Source organism: Nycticebus coucang, chromosome 3 (genome assembly GCF_027406575.1).
Source record: "Nycticebus coucang isolate mNycCou1 chromosome 3, mNycCou1.pri, whole genome shotgun sequence".
Taxonomy (NCBI): domain Eukaryota; kingdom Metazoa; phylum Chordata; class Mammalia; order Primates; family Lorisidae; genus Nycticebus; species Nycticebus coucang.
This window is the reverse complement of record NC_069782.1, coordinates 121,156,464-121,180,486: the sequence shown is the minus strand read 5'-3', so window position 1 is coordinate 121,180,486 and position 24,023 is coordinate 121,156,464. Positions and strand designations below refer to the sequence as shown.

At 39.1% G+C, this 24,023-nt stretch overlaps 1 protein-coding gene and 1 non-coding gene across 3 annotated transcripts in view; both read right to left on the bottom strand.

The window, feature by feature from the left end:
- Positions 1-20,722, bottom strand: part of TNKS2 (tankyrase 2) — a 71,905-nt gene extending 51,183 nt beyond the window's left edge. For both annotated transcript variants that reach the window (XM_053583785.1, XM_053583786.1), the window contains exons 1-3: positions 20,264-20,722; positions 8,780-9,004; positions 5,263-5,358 (exon numbers count right to left, since the gene is read on the bottom strand). In XM_053583785.1, coding sequence (XP_053439760.1) covers positions 5,263-5,358; positions 8,780-9,004; positions 20,264-20,462 — 520 coding nt within the window. In that variant the 5' untranslated portion in view covers positions 20,463-20,722. The remainder of the gene's footprint in view (positions 1-5,262; positions 5,359-8,779; positions 9,005-20,263) is intronic.
- On the bottom strand, positions 7,389-7,490 carry LOC128582771 (U6 spliceosomal RNA). Its single transcript, XR_008379215.1, has one exon. It is a non-coding gene; the product is annotated as a U6 spliceosomal RNA (small nuclear RNA).
- Positions 20,723-24,023: the final 3,301 nt, after the last annotated feature.

The window sequence follows — 24,023 nt, the reverse complement described above, 5'->3', positions numbered from 1 at the left end:
TAGATGCCCAGTAATGGGACTGCAGGATCAAATGGGGGTCTAGCTTGAGATCTTTGAGGATTCTCCCTACTTCCTTCCAAAAAGGCTGTATTAGTTTATAGTCCCACCAGCAGTGTAAAAGTGTTCCCTTCTCTCCACAGTTTTGAGATTTTGTTGTGTGGGTCATTCTTGCTGGTGTTAGATGGTATCTCGGGGTGGTTTTGATTAGCATTTCTTTAGTAATTAGGGATGATGAGCATTTTTTCATGTTTGTTAGCCATTTGTCTGTCTTCTTTAGAGAAGGTTCTATTCATGTCTCTTGCCCATTAATATATGGGATTGTTGGCTTTTTTCATGTGAATTAATTTGAGTTCTCTATAGATCCTAGTTATCAAGCTTTTGTCTGATTCAAAATATGCAAGTATCCTTTCCAAGTGTGTAGGTTGTCTATTTGCTTTGGTTGTTGTTTCCTTAGCTGTACATAGCTTTTCAGTTTAATGAAGTCCCATTTGTTTATTTTGTTGTTGTTGCAATTGCCACGGCAGTCTTCTTCATGAAGTCTTTCCCCAGGCTGATATCTTCTGGTGTTTTTCCTATGCTTTTTTGGAGGATTTTTATTGTTACATGCCTTAAATTTAAGTCCTTTATTCATCTTGAATCAATTTTATTTAGTGGAGAAAGGTGTGGGTCCAGTTTTAGTCTTTTACGTGTGGATATCCAGTTCTCCCAGCACCATTTATTGAATAGAGAGTTTTTCCCCCAAGGTATGTTCTTGTTTGGTTTAGCAAAGATTAGGTGGTTGTAAGATGTTAGTTTCAGTTCCTGGTTTTCTATTAAATTCCAAATGTGTATGTCTCTATTTTTGGGCCAGTACCATGCTGTCTTGACCACTATGGCTTTGTAGTACAGCCTAAAATCTGGTATGCTGATGCCCCAGCTTTGTTTTTATTACTAAGAACTGCCTTAGCTACATGGGTTTTCTCTGGTTCCATATGAAACACAGAATCATTTTTTCCAAGTCTTGAAAGTATGATGTTGGTATCTTAATAGGGATGGCATTGAATCAGTAGATTGCTTTGGGAAGTATAGACATTTTAACAATGTTGATTATTCCCATCCATGAGCACGGTATGTTCTTCCATTTGTTCATATCCTCTGCCATTTCCTTTCTTAGGATTTCATAATGTTCTTTATAGAGGTCCTTCACCTCTTTTGTTAGGTGGTATTTTTTTAGGTATTTCATTTTCTTTGAAGCTAAGGTGAAGGGAGTTGTGTCCTTAATTAGCCTCTCATTTTGACTGTTATTGGCCTATACAAAGGCTAATGACTTGTGGACACTGATTTTGTATCTTGAGACATTACTGTATTTTTTTGATGACTTCCAGGAGTCTTGTGGTTGAGTCTTTGGGGTTCTCTAAGTCTAAGATCATATTGTCGGCAAAGAGGGAGAGTTTGACCTCCTCTGCTCCCATTTGGATGCGCTTTATTTCCTTGTCTTGCCTAATTGTATTGGCTAGAACTTCCAGCATATGTTGACTAGTAATGGTGACAGAGGACAACCTTGCCTTGTTCCAGTTCTAAGAGGAAAAGCTTTCAGTTTTACTCCATTCAGTAAAATATTAGTTGTGAGTTTGTCATAGATAACTTTGATCAATTTAAGAAATGTGCCACATATGCCTATACTCTTCAGTGTTCTAATTAGAAAAGGATGAAAAGAATGCTTTTTCTGCATCTATTGAGAGGATCATATGATCTTTATTTTTGCCTCTGTTTATACGGTGGATAACATTTACGGACTTGCGTATGTTAAACCAGCCTTGCATGCCTGGGATGAAACCTACTTGATCATGATGAATGACTTTTTTGATGAGAAGCTGTAATCTATAGGCTAGAATTTTGCTGAGAATTTTTGCATCTCTATTCATTAGTGAAATTGTTCTGAAATTCTCCTTTTCAGTTGGATCTTTTCCTGGTTTTGGTATCAGAGCGATGTTTTCTTCATAGAACGTGTTGGGGAAATTTCCTTCCTCCTCAATTTTTTGGTATAATTTCTGCAGTACGGTAATAAGTTCTTTCTTGAAGCTTTGATAGAATTCTGGTGTGAAGCCATCTGGACCAGGGCAGTTTTTTGTTGGAAGATTTTTTTATTGTTTCTTTAATCGCAGTGCTTGAAATTGGTCTGTTCAGGAGCTCTATTTCTTCCTGGCTATGTTTAGGGAGAGGGTGTGATTCCAAACACTGATCCACTTCGTTCACATTGTCAAATTTCTGGGCATAAATTTCTGGTAGTATTCAGAGATGATCTCTTGTATTTCTGTGGCAGCAGTTATTATTTCCTCTTTATCATTTCTGATTGAGGTTACTAGAGATTTTACTTCTATTTCTAGTTAGTCTGGCCAAAGACTTACCTATTTTATTTTTTTAAAAAACCAGCTCCTTGTTTCATTAATTTTCTGAATGATTCTTTTGTTTTCAATTTTATTGAATTCTGAATTTTTAAAATTAAATCATAGCTGTGCATGTTAATGCAATCATGTGCTGGTTTTATACACAATTTGAAATATTTTCATCAAACTGGTTAACATAACCTTCCTGGCATTTTCTTAGTTATTGTGTTAAGATATTTAAGAACTCTGATTTAATTTTGGATATTTCTTTTCTTCTGCTGGGTTTAGGCTTAGATTGTTCTTCTTTTTCTAATTCCATAAGATGGCTTGTGAGTTTGTTGATGCACTCTCTTTCTGTTTTTTGAATATAGGCATCTAAAGCAATAAATTTTCCTCTCAGAATTGCTTTTGCAGTATCCCACAGGTTTTGGTAGCTTGTGTTGTCATTGTTGTTATGCTCAAGGAAGTCAGTGATTTCCTGTTTTATTTTTTCCTACACCCAACTGTCATTCAACAAAAGGTTATTTAATTTCCATGCCTTTGTGTGGGGTTGAACGTTTTTGTTGGAGTTGAGTTCCACCTTTAGTGCCTTGTGGTCCGAGAGGATACAAGGTAAAATTTCAATTATTTTGATTCTGTTGAGGTTTGTTTTGTGCCCTAGGATATGATCAATTTTGGAGAATGTTCCATGGGGCGGTGAGAAGAATGTACATTCTTTATCTTTGGAATGGACTGTTCTATATGTGTCTATCAAGCACAGTTGTTCCAGGGTCTCATTTAAATCTCTTATATCTTTGTTTAATTCTGTTCAGAGGATCTGTCCAGCTCTGTAAGAAGAGTATTAAAGTCCCCTATTATTATGGTGTTATAAGATATCATATTGCTCAGACTGAGTAAGGTGTGTTTCAAGAATCTGGGAGCGTTTAAGTTGGGTGCATAAATATTTAGAATTGAAATGTCTTTTTGTATTTTTCCCTTGACCAATATAAAGTGACCGTCTTTGTCTTTTTGGACTTTAGTTGCTTTAAATCCACATGTATGTGAAAATAAGATCGCAACTCCTCTTTTCTTCTGAATTCTGTTTGCCTGAAAAATTGTCTTCCAACCCTCAATTAACTCAAGAGTTTTAATTTGTCTTTGGAAGCTAGGTGTGTTTCCTTCAGACAGCGAATGGATGGCTTGTGTTTTTTAATCCAGTCAGCCAATCTATGTCTCTTCGGTGGGGAATTCAAGACATTAACATTTATTGAGATAACTGATAAGTATGGTAGTGTTCTACTCATCTTATTTTGTGAGAGTCCATTGCTTAGTTTTATCTTTTGCATCAGTGTGGAAGTTAGGTTCTGTCCTTTAATTTCTGAGTTCTTACTTTGTTGCTGATCCATTGTGATGGTCAGGGTGAGAACAGGTTGAAGTATTTCCTGTAGAGCTGGTCTTGTTGTGGTGAATTTCCTCAATGTTTGTATATCAGTAAATGATTTGATTTCTCTGTCAATTTTAAAACTTAGCTTAGCAGGATATAGAATTCTGGGTTGGAAATCGTTCTGTTTGAGTAGATTAAAGGTAGATGACCATTGTCTTCTTGCTTGGAAAGTTTCATTAGAGAAGTCTGCGGTCACTCTGATGGATTTACCCTGGTGCTTACTCCTGGCAGCTTGAAGAATCTTTTCTTCTGTCTTGACTTTAGACAGGTTCACAACAATGTGTCTTGGAGAAGCTCGGTTAGAGTTGAGGTGACCTTGGGTCTGATATCCCTCTGAAAGGAGTGTGTCAGAATCTTTGGTGATATTTGGGAAATTTTCATTTATAATATTCTCTAGTATGGCTTCCATTCCCCTGGGGCATTCTTCTTCCCCTTCTGGGATACCTATAACTGGTATGTTTGAATGCTTCATAAAGTCCCATAATTCTGTGAGTGAACGTTCTGCTTTCACTCTCTTCTGTTCTGTCTCTTTAACTATCTGAGTTATCTCAAGAGCTTTGTCCTCTACCTCTGAGATTCTTTCTTCTTCGTGGTCTAATCTGTTGTTCATACTTTCTATTGCATCTTTAAGTTCCCTAATTGCTTCAGTTCCTTCAGCTCTGCTATATTCTTTCTTATTTGATTCTGTTTTTGGATTTCCTTTTGGTTATTTTCCACTTTATCGGCAGTTTCCTTCATCGTTTCCATCATCTGTCTTCTAAATTTCCTTTCTGTCATTTCTAATATTTCTTTATAGGTGGAATCCTCTGCAGTAGCTACCTCACGGTCCCTTGTGTGTGTGTGTAAGGGTTCTCTGGTCTGGTTTTTCATGTTGTCAGGATTTTTCTGCTGATTCTTCCTCATGAGTGTTTTCTTTTATCTGTTTCCTTGCCCTAATTTTCCTTTCACTGGGGTTTTGATGAGTCCCAGTGTGCCAAAACCAGTCTCACTCTACGCCCCTGAGGGCCAAGGCTGTAAGGCGTCTCGGTTAAAATGTATTTTAAAAATCACACAAAAAGAATGGTACACGTTGAGTTTCTTTTATCCAAACTGCTTGAGACCTATAAGTGTTTTGAATTTCAAGTAAGGAAAGTCACGTAAAATGGTAGGCAGGGATCGTTATTGGAAGCATTCAAGGATATTTTTAAAATACCCTAAAAACATGAGAGCAAAACACATCTGTCTATCATCCCATACCCAATAAGGCATTAATGACAAATTTAAAAGTCAGCTAGAAAAAAAAGAAAAAAAGCTTAATTTTTCTTAGGGTGAAAATCAATTATCAACTGTCTAGAAGTAGAAAAGAATAGCAAACAAACTGATATTATTTTAAAATCTGGTTGAGGTCATTAAACACAGGAGACAGGCTGTCTATCTAGCAAACTTGTTGTTTATATTTGTCCTGGAGGAACCAAAGAAAGGACACAAACTTACCAGTTAGCACTGCTTTGGCAGATGGGTCTGCTAAATCCAATGCTGTCCTTCCATCTGTATTTCGGATAGTTGGCTCTGCTCCATGCTGTAAGAGCACTGTAAAAATAGCAACACTACCTTGTAAAATGATAATCATGACAACTGGATTTTAGTAAATCATTTTCTCAAAAATTCTCCAGAAGTCTCAAAGGATACTTCATATCCTGATAGAATGGTAATTGTTACACTTTAAATATAAGAATATATACAATATTACATTATTTAATGCATTAAAGACACATTAAATAAGTTTACCCTCAGTTCAAGGTGAGATTTTCCTTTACTATTTATAGAGCTGGTAAGAAGTGACCAAAGACAGTTAAGAGTGTATAAGGGAAAAGGGGTGGTGGTGCCTGTGGCTCAGTGAGTAGGGCGCCGGCCCCATATACCGAGGGTGGTGGATTCGAACCCGGCTCTGGCCAAAGTACAACAAAAAATAGCTGGGTGTTGTGGCGGGTGCCTACAGTCCCAGCTACTCAGGAGGCTGAGGCAAGAGAATCGCCTAAGCCCAGGAATTAGAAATTGCTGTGAGTTGTGACACTACAGCACTCTACCAAGGGCGATAAAGTGAGACTCTGCCTGTAAAAAAATAAATAAATAAGTAAAGCACAGAACTGGCTCTCTTTATCTGTTAAGAATTTCAACTGCACCTGATTTGCATTAGGAAAATGGAACTCAGGTTGCAAGCAGTCCAAAACCCTCTAATTCAGGGGTTCTCAACCATCTTAATGTCGCGATTCTTTAATACAGTTGCTGTGGGTTGTGACCCACAGGTTGAGAACTGCTGCTCTAATCCGTTAGGCTCAGAAAATTAAATATCAGGTTAATGAAAACACTCAAGCAGCCTTCTCATACACTGCATAATTTTCTTAGTTTTCCTGCAATTCCCATTCTTCTATATCATAACCCTAGGTCATGCCCTCATCACTTCTCAGCTGGCTTATTCTATAGCAGCATTCTCAAGCTGTGGGTCGTGACCCACAGGAACTGTATTAAAAGGTTGTGGCATCAGGAAGGTTGAGAACCACTGTTCTACAGCTTCTTAACTTTGTCTCCCTGATGCCATCCACCCTACCCAACCCCCTACCAGATTAGTCTAAAATACAATCATGTGTTGCTTAATGATGGGAATATATTCTGACAAATGTTTCGTCTGTCACTGAGCAAATATCATACTACACAAACCTAAATGGTAGTTTACTACATAGCTAGGTACACAGTATAGCCTTTTACTTGTGCTTTAAGCTAAGTGTTATTACAAAAATCAAAATATTATAAAAATATTAAAAGTTTATAAGGTAAAATTTAGGCTAAATTTTACCTAGGCTAAAAACCTGCACAGTATATTACTAAATATTGTAGGTAACTGTAACGGAATCTTAAGTACTATGTATCTAAACACAGAAAAGGTAAAATGAAAATATGATATAAAAGATTAAAAAAAAATTACACTTACATGCACTTAGCATGAGTGGAGCTTGCAGGACTGGAAGTTGCTCTGGGTGAGTTTGTGATTGAGTGGTGAGTGAAAGTGAAGGCCCAGGACGCTACTGTATACTACTGTAAATTCCATAAACACTGTATACTTAGGTTATGTTACATTTACAAAAAAATTATTTTCTTTTTGCAACAATAAATTATTTTGGCCTGGTACAGTGGCTCATGCCTGTAATCTTAGCACTCTGGGAGGCTAAGACAGGCAGATTGCTTGAGCTCTGAAGTTCAAGACCAGCCTAAGCAAGAGCAAGACCCTGTCTCCACTAAAAAAAAAATATAGAAAAATCATCTGGGAGTTGTGGTGGGTGCCTGCAGACCCACCTACTTGGGAGGTTGAAGCAAGAGGATTGCTTGAGCCTAAGAGTTTGAGGTTGCTGTGAGCTACCCAGTGGGACAGAGTGAGACTCTGTCTCAAAAAAGAAAAACCAATGAACTATTCTTAGATTACTATAAATTTTACCTTATAAACTTTTAATATTTTTATAATATTTTGATTTTTGTAATAACACTTAGCTTAAAGCACAAACACAATGTACAACTATACAAAAAAACTTTTCTTATATCCTTATTCTATAAGCTTTGTTCTATTTTTAAATATGGAATGCTTCACAAATTTGTGTGTCATCCTTGCACAAGAGCCATGCTGGTCTTCTTTGTATCGTTCCAATTTTAGTATGTGTTACTGAAGCAAGCACTTTTTTTTAACCTTTAAAACTTTTTTTGTTAAAAACTAAGACACAAACCACAAAACTACAAACACACACCAGTCCAGGCCAATACAGGATCAGGATCATCACCATCACTGTCCCCCACCTTTACATCTTATCCCACTGAAAGGTCATTAGAGGCAGTAACATGCATGGCTCTTTCATCTGGATGATAACAATGCTTTTGGAATATCTCCTGAAGGGCTTGCCTTAGGCTGTTTTATGGTTAACTTTTTTTTTTTTTGAGACAGAGTCTGACTTTGTTGCCCTTAGTAGAGTCCCATGGTGTCACAGCTCACAGCAACTTTAAACTCTTAGGTTCAAGAGATCCTTTTGCCTTAGCCCTCCCAAGTAGCTGGGACTACAGGTGCCTGCCACAACACCTGGCTATTTTTTTAAAAGACTGGGTCTCACTCTTGCTGGGGCTGGTCTCAAACTTGTGAGCTCCGGCAATCCACCCACTCAGCCTCCCAGAGTACTGGGATTACAGGTGTGAGCCACCACACCCACCCAGTTAACTTTTTTTTTAAAAGTAGAAATACACTTTAAAATAATGATAAAAAGTACAGTAAATACACAAACAAGTAACATAGCTGTTTATTATCCTAACCAAGTACTACATTCTGTACACAATTGTATACGCTATTAATATATTTTATAAGAATGGCAGCACACTAGATTTGTTTACAGCAGCATCACCACAAACACCTGCATTAGAAATTTTTCAGCTCCATTGTCTTACAGGACCACCCAGTGTACGTGGTTCACTGTTGATCAAAACATTATACAGAGCCTAACTGTACACCATGTACTCTCATCACACTCAAAAATCTTTGGTGCTACACACTACTTATACAGTAATCAAGCTCCTTCATCTGGTATTTAAAGCTCTTCATAAAGAAGTCCTTACCTACCTTTTTAACCTTTTTCCCACTATCTCCTAGAAAGACTCCAGGAGGTAGGTCCTTGACTTCAGTCACTGTATTCATTATCCTCTAACACCCCCTGCCCACTTTAACCATGCCTTTATCTGGTTCTCTGTGTGTCTTGTTTCCCAAGGAAATGCAAATTTTTAAAGAATAGGAACTTTGTGCTCTATTCTCCAAAGAAATTTAGGCTCAGTACCATACACAAAAGACATTTCATAGTGGTTAAATTCTTAAATACTTAAATCCAGCCTGACAGAATGTAATGATATTAACAAATGAATTCATTTTAGATTCATAATAGTTAGTTACAATATCAAGAAAACTCTGAAAAGTAAACAGTCTTACCAATGCAAACATCAATCTTTCCTTTAATTGCCGCTTCATGAAGAGGAGTATAATTCCAATTATCTCGAGCATTTGGGTCTGCTCCATGTCGCAAAAGGAGGTTAACTACTTCGGCATGACCAAAAGAACATGCATTATGAAGAGGAATAAGGCCCCCATCATCGCGTGCTTGGACGTTTGCACCATTCTGAAGCAAATATTCAACTACATCTTTCCGCCCAAAACCTAGAAGAAAACATAGTCCACATGTAAGTTCAACAAGGAAAATGTATCAAATTAGAGTAAGTACCATCTATGCTAAAATGTTTTAGGATGGAAAATAACATCAGTAACAGATTTAACAATTAAAGAATTGGTGAAAAGGTGATCTTAAATATATCACTAACTAAGCTTAATGATAAAGCCAAAGGCTAGCTCCACTAACTGAGGTACCTTAGTAGTTTTTTGGGTGGTACTACTACTAACTTCAGAGAAAGTAACTAAGTGACTGAAAACTTAAAGTTCAAATGTTTCCCATTCTACATTAGTAGTTCTGCTTGCAAATAGAGTTTGGTATGTTTAGTGTGTGTACATTTTCAAATGTTCAAAGTATATAACTTAATATGCAAATCACTACCTTATGAAGCAGGGACAAAACTCTGGTTGGAATCCCTTCCCCAGATCTATCTCACAGAGTGTTTCTGCTAAAATGGAGACTGTGAGATAGCAACAAAAAAAAGAAATCTGTTTACAGACTGTATTTGTCTATGTAGGGAGATAGAGAATGGTGACTCCAGGCAAAAGTATGACGTCAGGCATCTTCAAAGGAGCCTATACTTTGCCACTTGCATAACATAAGCAACTTCTTTCCAGGAAGGAGGCCTCCTTTACATAGCCATGTTCTACAGTTTTGCTCAATTGCCCCTAAACCAAATAAAACAAAATAATCTGGTAACTAACCCTCTTATATTAGTTTACAGCTTTAGTACCAATGAGTTTCAATCTCTTACCATTCTCATACAGTAGTACCTAAAATATTTAATTGTAAAATGAAAAGGATTTCAGGCATATGTTAAAGCAGATGGAGAAGTATATATGTGTTGGGAGAGAGGGAAGAGAACTGCTTACTCTTTTGAAATTTCTCCAGAATATTCTTAAAACCTCCAAGCCTGAATGCAGTACTTCTAAGAAGACTAGCATATGAATGGATAAGAAAGCAAGGTACAAGTCTTTGCAAGGTGGATGCCAGAGATTGCTGACTGTGTCTGTGAAGGAGTTAAAGACAGGGTTGGGCCTGTGCCATGGCTCCCGCCTATAATTCCAGCACTCTGGGAGGCCTAGGCAGGTGGAATTGCCTGAGCTTACAGGTTCATGAGCTGGAGCGAGACCTTTTCCCTAAAAATAGCCAGACATTGTGGCTGGCGCCTGTAGTCCCAGCTACTTGGGAGGCTGAGAAAAGAGAATCACTTGAGTTCAAGAGTTAGAGATGGCGGTGAGCTGTGACACCAAGGCACTCTACCAGCAGTGACAAAAGTGAGACTCTGTCTCAAACAAACAAAAAAAAAGATTAACAGGTTTTCTTCCTTTTCTTCCTTGTTTTTTTTCACTTCTAGCCTCTGTGATCACAAAGATGAGTGTCTTTGTACTCATCTTTGTCTTTGATTCTCCCTTCTCTCAAAGATCTCACAATTTAAGATGTGGAGAATTATGAAAGAACCAGTAATTTTAATACAATATAATTGCTATAAAGAGTACAGACAAAATGCTATTAAGTTCAAAGAAGGAACTCCTAAATTGGGAGAAAGCAGAAATGGAAAGGACATGCCCAGAAGAGAGTCCAGCAATGACATCTGAGCTGAAAGAGTATAGAAAAAGAGGGCATGTTATAGAATAAAGAGAGGAGAGGGTGGGGAGAAGGAACTGAGCAAGGGAAGGGCACTGCTGTCTAAGCAGAAGAAATAAAATGTCCAAAGACATGGAGGTGCAAATCCTCCATAATTACCAGAACACAGAATGCCCAAGTTGGTAGATGCTAACGGTATGTCATGCTTAGGTGGCATCTAGACTTTATCCATAGACAAGGGTTTTTAAGCTGTTTTCAGATAGCAGATTTCAATGAAATCTTAAATTTAAGAGTCCAAAACACATACATCAGTTACTGTTAAATACTCAATGCCTAGGACATATTAACACTTGTATTATGTCCTACTAATTAAGCTGAATAAAGTAAAAACTACTCTGGTTGAATCCTCCCCCTTCCTTTCACAAAGACTCAAGAGAAAATCCCTGTACCCCTGATCGCCTCTAAGAAATAGTCTGAAAAACACTGCTACAACTCATCAGTAGTCACTGAAGGATTTAGGGCAGTGACTCCATTTGTAAAAAGATCACCTTGGATTGCTCCTTCCTTTTCACTGTGGAGAGTCCAGGTGTGTATGCCACGTTCTCAGTAGCCTGCGACCTGCAAGTACTGAAAAATCTGTAAGGAGGATGCTGGGACAACAAGGAAGCCGGGAAATGGAGCTGGTGACATTCAGAGATACTACCATAGAATTTACTGCAGAGGAGTGGGAATACTCAGCGGAATTTGTATAGAAATGTGATGTTAGAGAACTACAGAAACCTGGTCTCTGACCTCAAGCTGTTGTGCTGGGTAGAGTGCCGTGGCATCACATCTCACAGCAACGTCCAACTCCTGGGCTTAAGCAATTCTCCTGCCTCTGCCTCCCAAGTAGCTGGGACTACAGGTGTCCACCACAATGCCCAGCTATTTTTTGGTTGCAGCTGTCATTGTTGTTTGGCGGGCCCGGGCTGGATTTGAATCTACCAGCTCAGGTGTATGTGGCTGGCGCCTTAGCCGCTTGAGCCACAGATGCCAAGCTGGCTGATCCATTATTACTGCACCTGGTAATCTTACACTAGAGTGTAATGCAGTATTCTACTGTCAAGTTCTCTAGTCCCATGGCCATTTTAGGGTCATCCCTATATTCAATAGTCCACATACATCTCACCGAGGACCAACACTACCCCAATTGGATGAGGAGTAACACCCCAGATTCTCCCTAACAAAACATTCTTATCCTTTCCTCATATTAGTGGACTTGTGTTGGTGACCTCAGCAATTGTGATACCTAAATGTAGAAAGAGCCAAGACACTAAAGGAAAACTCAGATGAATCCCGTTTGTCAGAAGTGGGTGACTTATTGGAGAATTTATGAACAGGTTGCATGGTCATGGGTGGCACCAATATGGGTGGACCTCCATGCTCTTACACCCCAGGTTATGTACTATTGGAAAAGTGTGCACACATTAATGTGCAAGAGTATTAAAGTTGGCCTTTCTGGGAAAAAAAAAAAAAGAAAGATCACTTTGGTGATTATGTGGATAAATGGATCAAATGTGAAGACAGGAGGTTGAGATTTCAAGATTTTAGAAGGTTACTGTCATAGTCCAGGTGAAAGATAACAAGGACCAAAATTAAGACTGCTGTGGATAGGTTATGTTACCCCTATGGATCATGTAAACAGGATAGGTAATAGTCACATGGGTGGGAGGAAGGGTGTACTGTGAAGCCTTCCACCCCGATTACCTGCCTAGCCTCCTAGTTTCCTTCCTTCTGATTATCAATTTTCTAGCTTATATCTCTAAAATGATTTTACATATATACACACGCATGTGCAGATACTAATATTTTTTAAAGATACTGTTTGTATCTTTCGTCTTAAAAAAAATCTAATAATCCTGGAAATCAACTCCTGTCAGTACTATAGATATTTTTTTAATTGGAAGTATTAAAATTTAACTAGTTCCAATCTCATAAATACTGTATGTACTTTTTACTACTGCACACAATGTTGTCAGGAATAACAAAAGAGAGTTAGAAGAGAAAACTGACAGGATCTAGTGATTAATCTGGTGAAAGGGAGAATGGCTATGGATGACTATCAAATCTGAGATAAAGGAAAAACAAGAGGTTTGGTGGGATTACATTAGTTTTTGGAAATGTTGAGTTTGAAGTCCATGTAGCACAAATGCCCTGTATGTAGTGGGTTCTATGGATCTTGAATTCAGGAAACTGGTCTGAGGTGAATACAGACATTTTGGGGTCATGATCATAAATCCTTTCTCACCTTCTTAAGAGCCCTCTACTAAATCATTCCTAATTGTATGATTCTGATACATTTCATTTTATAAAAAATACTCCTTGAACTTACATTCCCATTTCTCTGCTCCCTTGCACAACCAAATGTATAAGGATTATTATAAGGGTTACCCCCCATTCACTCTTCATACAACTGCTTTCAACAAAGTCACTTAAAATCTCCATATTGCCAAAACCAAAGGACACGTCGGTCTTCATTTGACTAGACCTTTCAGCTTTTAACAACTGACTACTCCCTCCTTCCTGAAACATCTTCTCCAAAGATTCCATGACACCATCCTCTCCTGATCTTACTCTTGTCTCATTCATTCGACAAATGATTAGAAAATACCAACTAGTGTATGTGCCAGACATAGCAGTGAACAAACAGACCAAATCCCTGCCTTTGAGGAGCTTCTCCTCCATGGGGATGAAAGAGATGAACAATTAATATAAAAAATAAGTATGTTAGAAAGTAATTAGAAAAAGGAAAGCAGATTAGTGATTGAAATGTGTTCATGGGAGGGGATTCTAAAGTTGACGGGGTTATCACTGAGGTCACTGCTGAGCTGGTGACATTTGATCAAAGACTTAAAGGAGATGAGGGAGTTAGCCTTACTAGGTAACCAAAGGCAAGGCAGTCAAGAGTGGCTGGAGCACAGTGAAAAAGGGGAAGCATTGCAGATGTGGTTAGAAGTAAAGAGGGACTGACTTTCTTTTTTCACTCTGAAGAAAACAGAGAGTCACTACAGAGTTTTAAGCTGATAAATTAACATATGACTTACATTTGAAAAGTATTCTTCTGCTGTTGTGTTGGGACTATACTGTGGGGGATTACGGGTAGAAATAGGTGAGAGATTACGGTGAATTAGACCATAATCTGGCGGGACTTGTCAGAATAATGATATATGGTAGATTCTGAACACCCTGAAGGAAGAACCAGCATAGTTTTTCATAGATTGAACATTGGGTGAAGGTGAAAGAGAATAAGATAAGACCCATGGAAGAAGTCACAGATGATGCCAAGGTTTTTGGCCTAAGTATTGGAGGAGCAGAGTTGCCATCAGCTGCAATCGGGGAAGGCTGCAGATGAAACAGATTTGTGGCAGAAGATGTTTAGTCCAAGTTTTAAACATATTGTATCTCACTGGGGGCTTTTTGCTTCCTCTATTTCTAAATGCTGGGATTCCTGAAGACTCTTATCTACTCCTGTGGCTTTAAATACCATCTAGATAGACAACTCTCCAATTTAAATCTCCACTCTAGACTTTTCACCTAAATTCCAGAATGTTTACTCAATATATCTCTTCCTGGATATTTCAAAGGCATCTCAAACTCAACATGTTCCCACTTCTCTCCATTTCCACTGACTCTGCCCTGCTCTAACCAGCCTGAACTACTGCAATAGCCTCCTAAGTGGGCCTCTCATGTCCACTTCTGTCCCCAGAGACCCTTTTAAAGAGACCTTTAAAAACAGCAGTGTTGCCCCACTGATGCTCTTAAAGTAAAATTCCCTCTACTATGGCTTTCTAGGCTCCCTGTGTGTACTGGCCCTCACCTTCTTAGCTTCACTTCATACCACTCTTCCCTTTCCCAAATATTATAAGGCTTTCTTTCAGTTTGTCAAGTGTGGGTGGGACTTGGTACATGGTGCCCTTCTGCTTGGAATGTTCTTCCCCTGCACATAGCATACTCAGTGCCTAGTCTGTTTAAATGTTACTACCTTAAGAAGGTCATCCTTGACCATTCTATCCACAGCAGTACATTTTGTTCATCCACGTTATTTCCCTCTTTAACATAATTTATCTGGTCTGTCTCCCTCTCTCCTTCACTAGAATGCAAACTCCATAAAAGCCGCGACTGACACTTACTAAAATTTATAATTATTATTTCTTGGATTCTTAATTCCAAAAGGGGCAAGAGCCATGTGTATCTTAGTTCATAATTACTTTTCTCAGCATCCTTCAGAGTACACAGCAATTTGCTGATATTTGCTATATATTTGAATTAATATATCACAGTATAAGAGAAGAAAGGCAGAGATGTAAAATGAAAGAAAGGCATTGTAGAAGCCAAGTAAGTCATTAGCCCTGACTTGAGTCTTCCTTATCACAACCCGTGCAAATGTTGATCATATTGTTCCCCCCTCAAGTAGGCCATCCACTACTGCTCCAATCAATGGTTCCACTATCCTTAATACTCAGCACCCACCTGAGGGACATGCTTTTAGAAAAGGCTTTTTAAATTGGAGAGTAAGAGAAAAGGAATAATAATAAGGATAAGCCAAGGGACCCCTCCCTTTGTAAAGGTGTCTGATGTACCCAAGCACTACTAAAAGAATCACTATTTCTTAAGTGGAAATAAGTACACGTGAAGCAATCAAAATGGTGATTCAGGCTAACTCCCCCCAAAAGGAGAGTTAGGTGGGCATATAAATAGTTGTTACAAGAGACAGTGTCAACTGGGAACATATTTGTTCTAAAGAATTAGTGATCTAACAGAAGGTCTAATGCTACCCTTTTGTCAAAATTTTGCCAAATAACTGGCAAGAGAAGAGGGTTGCTTGACACCAGAGTTTAAGAGAGAGAGATCATTGACACTGAAGTTATAGCTGAAGAGATATAGCATGGGTCAAATCATTCCAAGACACAGATGACTTCTATGTCAACCAGTTTGTATCAACACGATTCCCTAGTCACTAAGATGTCTGAAACCAGTTTGGAGACTGACAGCAGAGATCAATATGCTTTCACAGCCACATTGTGAGAATTATAATATGTGAGGCGAGGTAATCTGCTATGCTGAAAGAGCAGATGAAGAGTCTGAGATTTTGAATGTTTGAAACTACATCTTAGTAGTAAAGGAAATTATACAAAATCAGAAGGTAGTTATTTCAAATAAGAAACCCTCCCACTGTTGGGAGTTTGGTAAAACCTTTAGATTTAATATGCCTCCCCAACTCTGAGGGTAATCCCTGATTAAATCCCCCTTCTTATGATCTCAAAAATAGTTCAAAGTGATTCTGTTAAGAACCCATTTCTTAAAGGAAAAACAGCTTTGTAGGATATATTCTGATCATGTACACACTGGCCAGGTAGAACATGAATAGGCTTATCTTTAGAGTCGATGCCAATCTCTGTATCTGTACTTTATTTTATAATTATGGGATTTTAATAGCATTCATACTCATCTTCAAACACCACTCAACATGTGAAAATTCATATGAAATCATACATAGAAAGAAAAAGAGAGAGGAAGAAAGGAAGGGAGGGAGGAAGGGAGGCAGGGAATAGAAAAAGAAAGACAGATCAAACATCAAGAATGAACCTGCTATGAAATACTGACAGTGAAGCAAAGCAGACCAATTTGGAAAGTAAATTTGGTGATCAAAACTGTGTAGCTTAATGGCAGGTATTATATCCTCTTCATTTCTGTGTACTCAGGGACAAGGCCAGTGTCAGCATATAGTAGGAATTGACAAATACTTCTTTAATACATGTCTAACACTTTGTTGGAATAGCAACAAAAGGACCCTCTCCTTGAGCCCAGGAGTTTGAGATCAGATTGGGCAATATAGCAAGACCCTGTTTCATTTAAAATTAAGAAATAAAAGAGTGTGGATGCATTTTGTGCATCTCTCACAATTATGATGTTGGACTACAGCCAAAGAAAATGCCATTGAAAGGTTTACTGGAGGTCTTCAATAATATTCTGGGAAAGGATATAAATAGTAATTACAAAAGCCAGTAATCTATGGTAGCCACGATGTCAAAACCTCCAATTGGGAGAATCATTTCACTTTCTTTTATCAATCAGATTATAACTTGTTAGTCAAACTGCTCACCCTATGCAGAAATCCTCTATACATCATCTCTGAAAGATGCCAATCCAGCCACTGCTTAGATATTTCCAGCCATTTCTACTGCAGAAGAGATTGTTAAAGGTGGTCTGACTCTTTGTAACCTTGTCTTAGTTTTGACTGCCAAAGCCACCCAAGTCATATCTGCTCATTCTTCTATGATTTTTCCATATATGTGAAGATAGTAACATAGTGTATGTAGTCATCTTTCATCTCCAGAATAAGCAACTCCAGTTTTCAAATCTGTTGCCTGTACAATAAATTCCAGATGCCCTAATTTCGCTTTCCTCCTCTGAATAAAAAAAATCCCTTCTTAAAACTGAAAATAATCCAAGTTCAGCTTAATTGGTCCAATGTACATGGCTCAGTGGCATACTCAAATGTACAAATAAACAACATACTATAAAACAAGTGTTAACCTTATTTAGCTAGGACTCTACAATACCACTTCTTTTTAATATCAAGAGCTTCCACCATCTATATACCTGATTTTCTTGAACCTAACAAATGATTTTATATTTTTCTCTCCTGAATGATACCATTCTGCACACTCCAAAGAATATTTGAGGTTCTCAAACCATGGAGTTCTACCCCCATTCCCAAGAGTTCTAGGATTATAAGGAATGCTACATATTCTTTCTTTTCTATCATGCATTGGTACTAAGTTGTCTTTCTTCCAAAGTTTCTGTGTTCTCTTCATTTTTTCAAAAATAAATTCAGAAAAGCAGAGGCTCTTTACTGAAATTCCATGTTTTCTCAGAAGATACTCTTGCTTTTAGTTAGAGCAGCTGCCACCCTACCACCAACTCACCTCTATCTATGAGTTCTGTGACATTTCACAAAAAATAATCATTCCTATCTTGCATGTATCTGTGTGTGTGGTGGGGGGCAGGCAGTGGGTTGAATGAAAAGCAAATAATTTTCAGAGTAATTTTTCTCCTGAGAAATGACTTCTTAAACTATTATCGAGAAGAAAAGTAAGTAGTCTAGTTCAATAATAAAAAACAACTCCTAGAAGAAAAGTTACTGTTCACATTGATTACCTTTTTCATTAACTGAACTTCACTACTTTGGGGCTGGCAACTGAACTAAATTTTTTTTGGATGAAAAGACAAATCTTTTCTAAACTGTTCTTCATTTTCTGTGGTCTGCACATACTTCTTATTCCTAATGTTCATTGGTAATCAAAACAAAAAGATAAAAACATGCCTCCCACCTGATAAAACCTACAAAGTTTAATCAGCTAAAAATTTTTAAAACAATAATGTCGACTAGAAAAAAATTAAAAAAAACCCTAACAACAACAACAACAACAAAAAACAATAATGTCTCACCTTATCCCTTCCAATAGCTTACTCTATGATGTACAAACCCAAGAAACTGCTTGGCAAGCAGTTACATAATACCACCACCTATACTGAACTTCCAACAGTACGCTTACATGAATACTAACATGACTGTAAACTCACTACCTACAAGAGAGATTATAAAGCATATTCTCTATATATTAAGAAAACTGCAGTTTGGTGCACTCAAATAATTTAAGAAACAGATGCTCACTGATTAATCCAATTAATAAATTTAGATTAAACTTAAAAAGCCAATTTTTAAAAAGTTTCCTATATGCCTGGGTTTAAATTTTAAAGGGAGGATTTTTAAAGCTCTGGCTGAATGTAGACACCTTAGTAACTTCTGCTTTATTACTCCATTTTTATACATTAAACTTTTTTTTTTTTGCAGTTTTTGGCCAGGGCCAAATACACCTCCGGTATATGGGGCTGGCGCCCTACTCCTTGAGTCAAAGGCACCGCCCTATACATTAAACTCTTAATCTTATAACCTATCCATGATAATTTCGGTAAGTTGTGGTAGGCGAGTTTAAAAAATTAAATTTTCTATTTCAATCTAAACAAATAACATGAAAGCTATGTAAAAAGTGCTTTGAAATGTTGGGATAGAACTGAAGGTGAGATGGTAGAGAAGGAATAAGGCTGGTGAGAAGCTAGTAGCATAACTTTATACCTTGAAGTATTACTATTTTCAGATATGAACTCATTAATACACCAAATTCTTGAAAGGTAGCAACTAAGATCTTCCTCGGTTATTTTTATCCCACAGATCAAGTGAACAGAATCTAAGTAACACTACCCTTTGGATTATGTATCAGTTGGTTGTGACAGTATGCCAAATCAGTTGCCAAATCTTGACTACACGGTCAAACAGGACAATCCAAATTAGCTGAAGAACGGTGGCAATGACCACCAAAATGGCTAAGTAGGTGCGATTTCTTTTCAGTATTTCTCTCCCTTCTCTTTCCATTGCCCACAAGCTATTTCTAGTTCTCCCACAAAAGGTCTTCAAACCTTTTAAAAAGGCTTCCCTTCCTATGAGAACCTAAAAAAGGTGCCATTGATCAAGAAAGCATACCCTCTGGTAGTATTACATTTTAAAATGGGAATAGGTTAAAGCAAATAAATTTCCAATTGGTAAAAAGTGTAAAAACAATGTCTGTGAACAAGGAAATCTTTCTCATGTCCTTTTCTGCTCATCATTTCTGCCCCCAGAAGAAGGTAGGCACTTTAAAAAAATCATGAAATAGAAAACCAGGATTATCAGAGGTGAGGTCTTAATCCCATTTTCAATAATGCATGGCTCACTTAAGGTTACAGATGTTCAATCTTTCCTCTTTAAAATGGAAAGCATAAATGCTTTATGGAAATGAAATGTGTCCCATCTTTGGTTCTTTTAAATTCTTCAATTAAATTTAATATGCTTGTATCATAAAGTGAACCTAATACACATAAAAAGACAGTAATTCAAATGCCCTAAATCTCAGAATGAGGAAAGGTCAGTACCAATTTAAATCCCAGATCCAAGCTAAACGACTTATACCACCTTTTTGCTCATCCAGCTACTTTCCCCAACTTGGGGGGGGGGGGGGCGGGGGGAGCAAAGACTTCCGGCACCCAGGGTAGGTCAGATTTGTTCTCCCAAACTTGCCAATTTCCATTACTAGTCTTTCCAGAAACATACTAATGACTGGCTACTCGGATAAACCAATTACCACTAATGTGCCAATGGCCAATTAACTACCTCTCCCAAATTACATCCTTGCATTTTACGAAGGCCTTTAAGATGTTAACCCCAGGATTGGTAAGAGTTATAATGGAATTTGCAAGACAGAGTTTGGAAATAACTAGTCTTTCAAATCACTTTCTTGTGTGGAGGGTCCTTTTAGGCCGGAAGTTAGTACAGATATTGATACTGTAAAACAAAACAAAGCCAGAAAACCCACCCTAGGCCCAACAACAACTTCCAGCCAGGGCAGCAGGCTCACCCCACCTCTAATCTCCTCAATGCCCACTCTCAGAGGGCGAGATCACCAGGACCAAAGTCCTGGGGTGAAAGGTCAGGGGCACGGGAGTACTGCTTAGGTTCGGGCCTGCGAGGCCCGGGCGCGCAGGTGGGGTCTGGAGGGAGGAAAGGCAGCGCTGGCATGGGTTACCTGCGGCGAAGTGGAGCGGGGTGGATTTCCTGCCCGCCGTGTCCCGGCTGTTCACCTTCTCGGGCGTCACCAGCCTCTTGACTCGCTCCACATCCCCGTTGCGGCACGCCTCGAACAGCTCTCGGGCAGCCGGCTCCACAGCCTCCGCCACCGCGCTCGCGCAGGCCGCGCCCCCACCGGCGCAGCGGCGGCCCGACATGATCCTGGCCGCCGCCACCGCCAGCAGCAGCGCCAACAAGGGCAGCAGGAGCCCCGGCCCCGCGAGCAGGAGGGCGAGGCCCCCCGGAGGAGATGCGCTCAGGGCCCGGGCCGCTCGGCTACCTGCTGTCACCGGATCCGGCGCAGTCCCATGGCTGCGCCGCAGCGAGCCTCTCGCTCGGCTCCGCGCCCCGCGGCTGCCCTGCGGCGGCGGAGGCAGCGCGAACCTGCCGCCTGAGTCCTGAAGCGACGCGGCGGCGGAAGCTGGCAAGGCCCCTCCTGCCAGCTCCGCCGAGCCCTGGTAGCGCACGTGACGTCACCCGCGCGTGCGCAGTGGCCGGACACTTGGCCGGCGGGTTTAGGCGAGCGCGGCCGCGCGGAAGGGTTTGTGGGAAATGTGAGGCGAGAGCCTTTGGCGCCGGGAGTGGGGGCTTAGTTCCATCGCCATCTTTGTGGTGGGTTTTGCTGAACCTGAACGACTCTGCCTATTCTTTTTTTCAAAGTCGTGGGCTTCCAGTGGAACGTCTCTACTGCTACCCCACTGGAAAAGTTTTGCTCCGATCTCGCACACTCTTTTGGAAGTGTTAGTGTGGAAATTGTCCGTTGTTTTCACCTTCCCATTCCTTTCTTCTGGATTTCTTTTCCGTTTTCTTCGCTGTCTCTAACCTTTCCTCCGAAATTGCTTTTTCGGTGGTTGTTTCTCGTCTCGGAAGTGAGCTAGTTTCTCTCCCTTTAATTACAAGTTTGGACACACTGCTCTAAAATAGTTCGAAGGAAATCAGGAAAGAAAGACATGAAAGTTGATTTCAATGCTAAGTTAACAGAGAGGAGTGGCTCTGATCGATTATTCTTGCCGTTGTAAGTTATTAGCTGGGGACGGAGTACTGTCCATCAATACCGGACGTGCCTGCGATGCGGATAGGCTGGGCACACACATCTCCAAGAACGTTTTCTGAGTGTAATTTTGTATGTTACGAAGGAACACGACAAAAGCACACAATTCATTTTCACGCTTAAGGTAGTTATGTAAAAAAAAAAAAAAGGTAATTATGTAGTTGCTATAGATCGCTCTCTGCTCCATCCCCTTATCTCAAGAAACTGAAAGAAAAGTATAAGTACTCACGTGACGTCATACTCCGCAGGTGTCGACCTTTGCCCGCTGACAAGCGTTTCCCGCCTGTTGTCTCAACCTGTTTTTCAGGAAATCCAGTTTTTGTTTGGGAGAGTTGACTCACTATTGTGCTGAAAAAGGATGTACACTTTTTGGAGCACTTTTATAAATGTACATTCTGTAATCATAACAATATGTTTAGTATAAATGGAAGTTTTGTTGCATATCAATGAAACGAACATCTATAAAGGCCGCTAAGGACTAAAACAACTACCAACATGATTGTGTCTTTTTCCCCTTGTCCTCCACTTCTTAAATGTATTCCCAATTTTTATCTATTATTCCTTATTTACTAATTGTACCTATTATTTTCTTCCCGTGTGTGTATCCCTAAACAATATATTGTTCCATTTTACTTGTTTTTGAGCTATATAAAATATTAGTCTTAAAAAAAATCAGTCTTTGTAATTCTTTTTCACTGAAGGAAGTGTTTGTGAGACTCATTTATTTTCATTGCTTTATAGCGTTGGCATTGTGTTAATAAACCACAAATTTACAATTCTACTGAACATTTGGGTTTTTCCAATTTTTTGTTATTATAAACATTAGTGCTATGAACATTTTTATCCATTCTCCTGGTGCACAAGTACAAAAATTCAACAGGAGGCTTTCAAACTTTATGACCACTACATAGTATAAGAAATGCAGTTGGTATCTTCAACTGGTAAATACACACACCTATATAGAACGAGAATTTCTCCAAATGGTAAAACAATATTTGCTTCTCCAATGTTAAAAAAAAAAAAATGCTAGTGGTGACTCTCAGTAAATGGATTACAGAACTCACTACTGACTGATAACTCAAGATTTGAAAAACACTGTAGGAATGAACCACCTAGGAGTGCAATTGTCGAGTTGTAGGGAATGTGAATGTTTACAAAGCAATGCTGAATTGTGCTTTTAAAGGGATTATTAATGATGTACATGTCCACCAGCAGTATGTAGGTTTTTTATGTTTGTTTTCTAGTGAGTGTAAATGGTGTCTTAGGTCTTAATTTACTTTTTTTTTTTTTGGAGACAGTCTCACTTTACCACTCTTGGTAGAGTGCCACAGCTCACAGAAACCTCAAACTTGGGCTCAAGTGATCCTTTTGACTCAGTTTTTCATTTTTAGTAGAGACTGTGTGTGTGTGTGTGTGTGTGTGTGTGTGTGTGTGTGACTCTTGCTTTGGCTGGTCTTGAACTCCTGAACTCAAGCTTTCCACGCACCGCAGCCTCCCCAAGTGCTAGGGTTACAGGAGTGAGCCATGCTGTGTTGCCTGGCTTAATTTATGTTTTTAAAAATAGTAAATGAGGCAGGGCATAGTGACTCATGCCTGTAATCCTAGCTCTCTTGGGAGCCCAAGGCAGGAGGATCACTTGAGCTTTGGAGTTGTAGAACAGCCTGAGCAAGAGCAAGCCCCTAGCTCTACTAAAAAGAGAAAAAATTGGCTTGGTGATTGTAGCTCAGCGCCAGCCACATACATAGGAGCTGGTAGGTTTGAATCCAGCCTGGTCCAACTACAACCAAAAAATAGCCAGGCATTGTGGCAGGTGCCTGTAGTCCCAATTACATGGGAGGCTGAGGCAAGAGAATGACTTAAGCCCAAGAGTTTGAGGTTGCTGTGAGCTGTGATGCCACAGCATGCTACAGCTGGTAACTTAGACTCAAAATAAAAATAAAAATAGAAAAAATTACACAAACTAGTCCTAGTATATAGTAAACAAAAGAAGATACAAATAGAACACAAGTTCTCACTGGTTGCCAAAAGGTAAAGCTGTGTGCAGTTTCCACTCCAAGACCACACACTCTTGTTTCTTTGCATTCTATGCATACCAAATATATCAAATAACACCATTAATCCAGCCCTCCACACCCATACTCTAAAAATCTAAAAATTACATTATTTTTAAAGGTATAGTCTATATTCTGGACTTCACAAAGCCACAAGAGATCAATAAACAGAGGAAAATCAACTATATGATAAACTTTAAAACCAGAGAAAATGAATAAAAAAAAAATAGAAAAAATTAACCAGGCATTGTGGCACCTGCCTGTAGGACCAGCTACTAGGGAGACTGAGGCTGGAGGATTGCTTCAGCCCAGGAGTTTGAGATTGCTGGGGGCTTGGCTGATGCCAGGGCACTGTAGCCTGGGACAACAGAGTGAGAGACTCTGTCTCAAAAAAAAAAAAAATTGCAAATGATCATTAGAGAAATGAAAATCAAAACCATAATGAAATATCATCTCAAATGTATTAGGATGGCTATTGTCAAAAAACTAGAAAATAGCAAGTGTTGGTGAGGATGTGTAAAAATTGGAATGCGGTGCATTATCAAATGGTGCAACTGTCAGGTAATAGCTAATGAGATTATAAAATATTGCAGCCAGAAAACATTCTTCAAAAATTA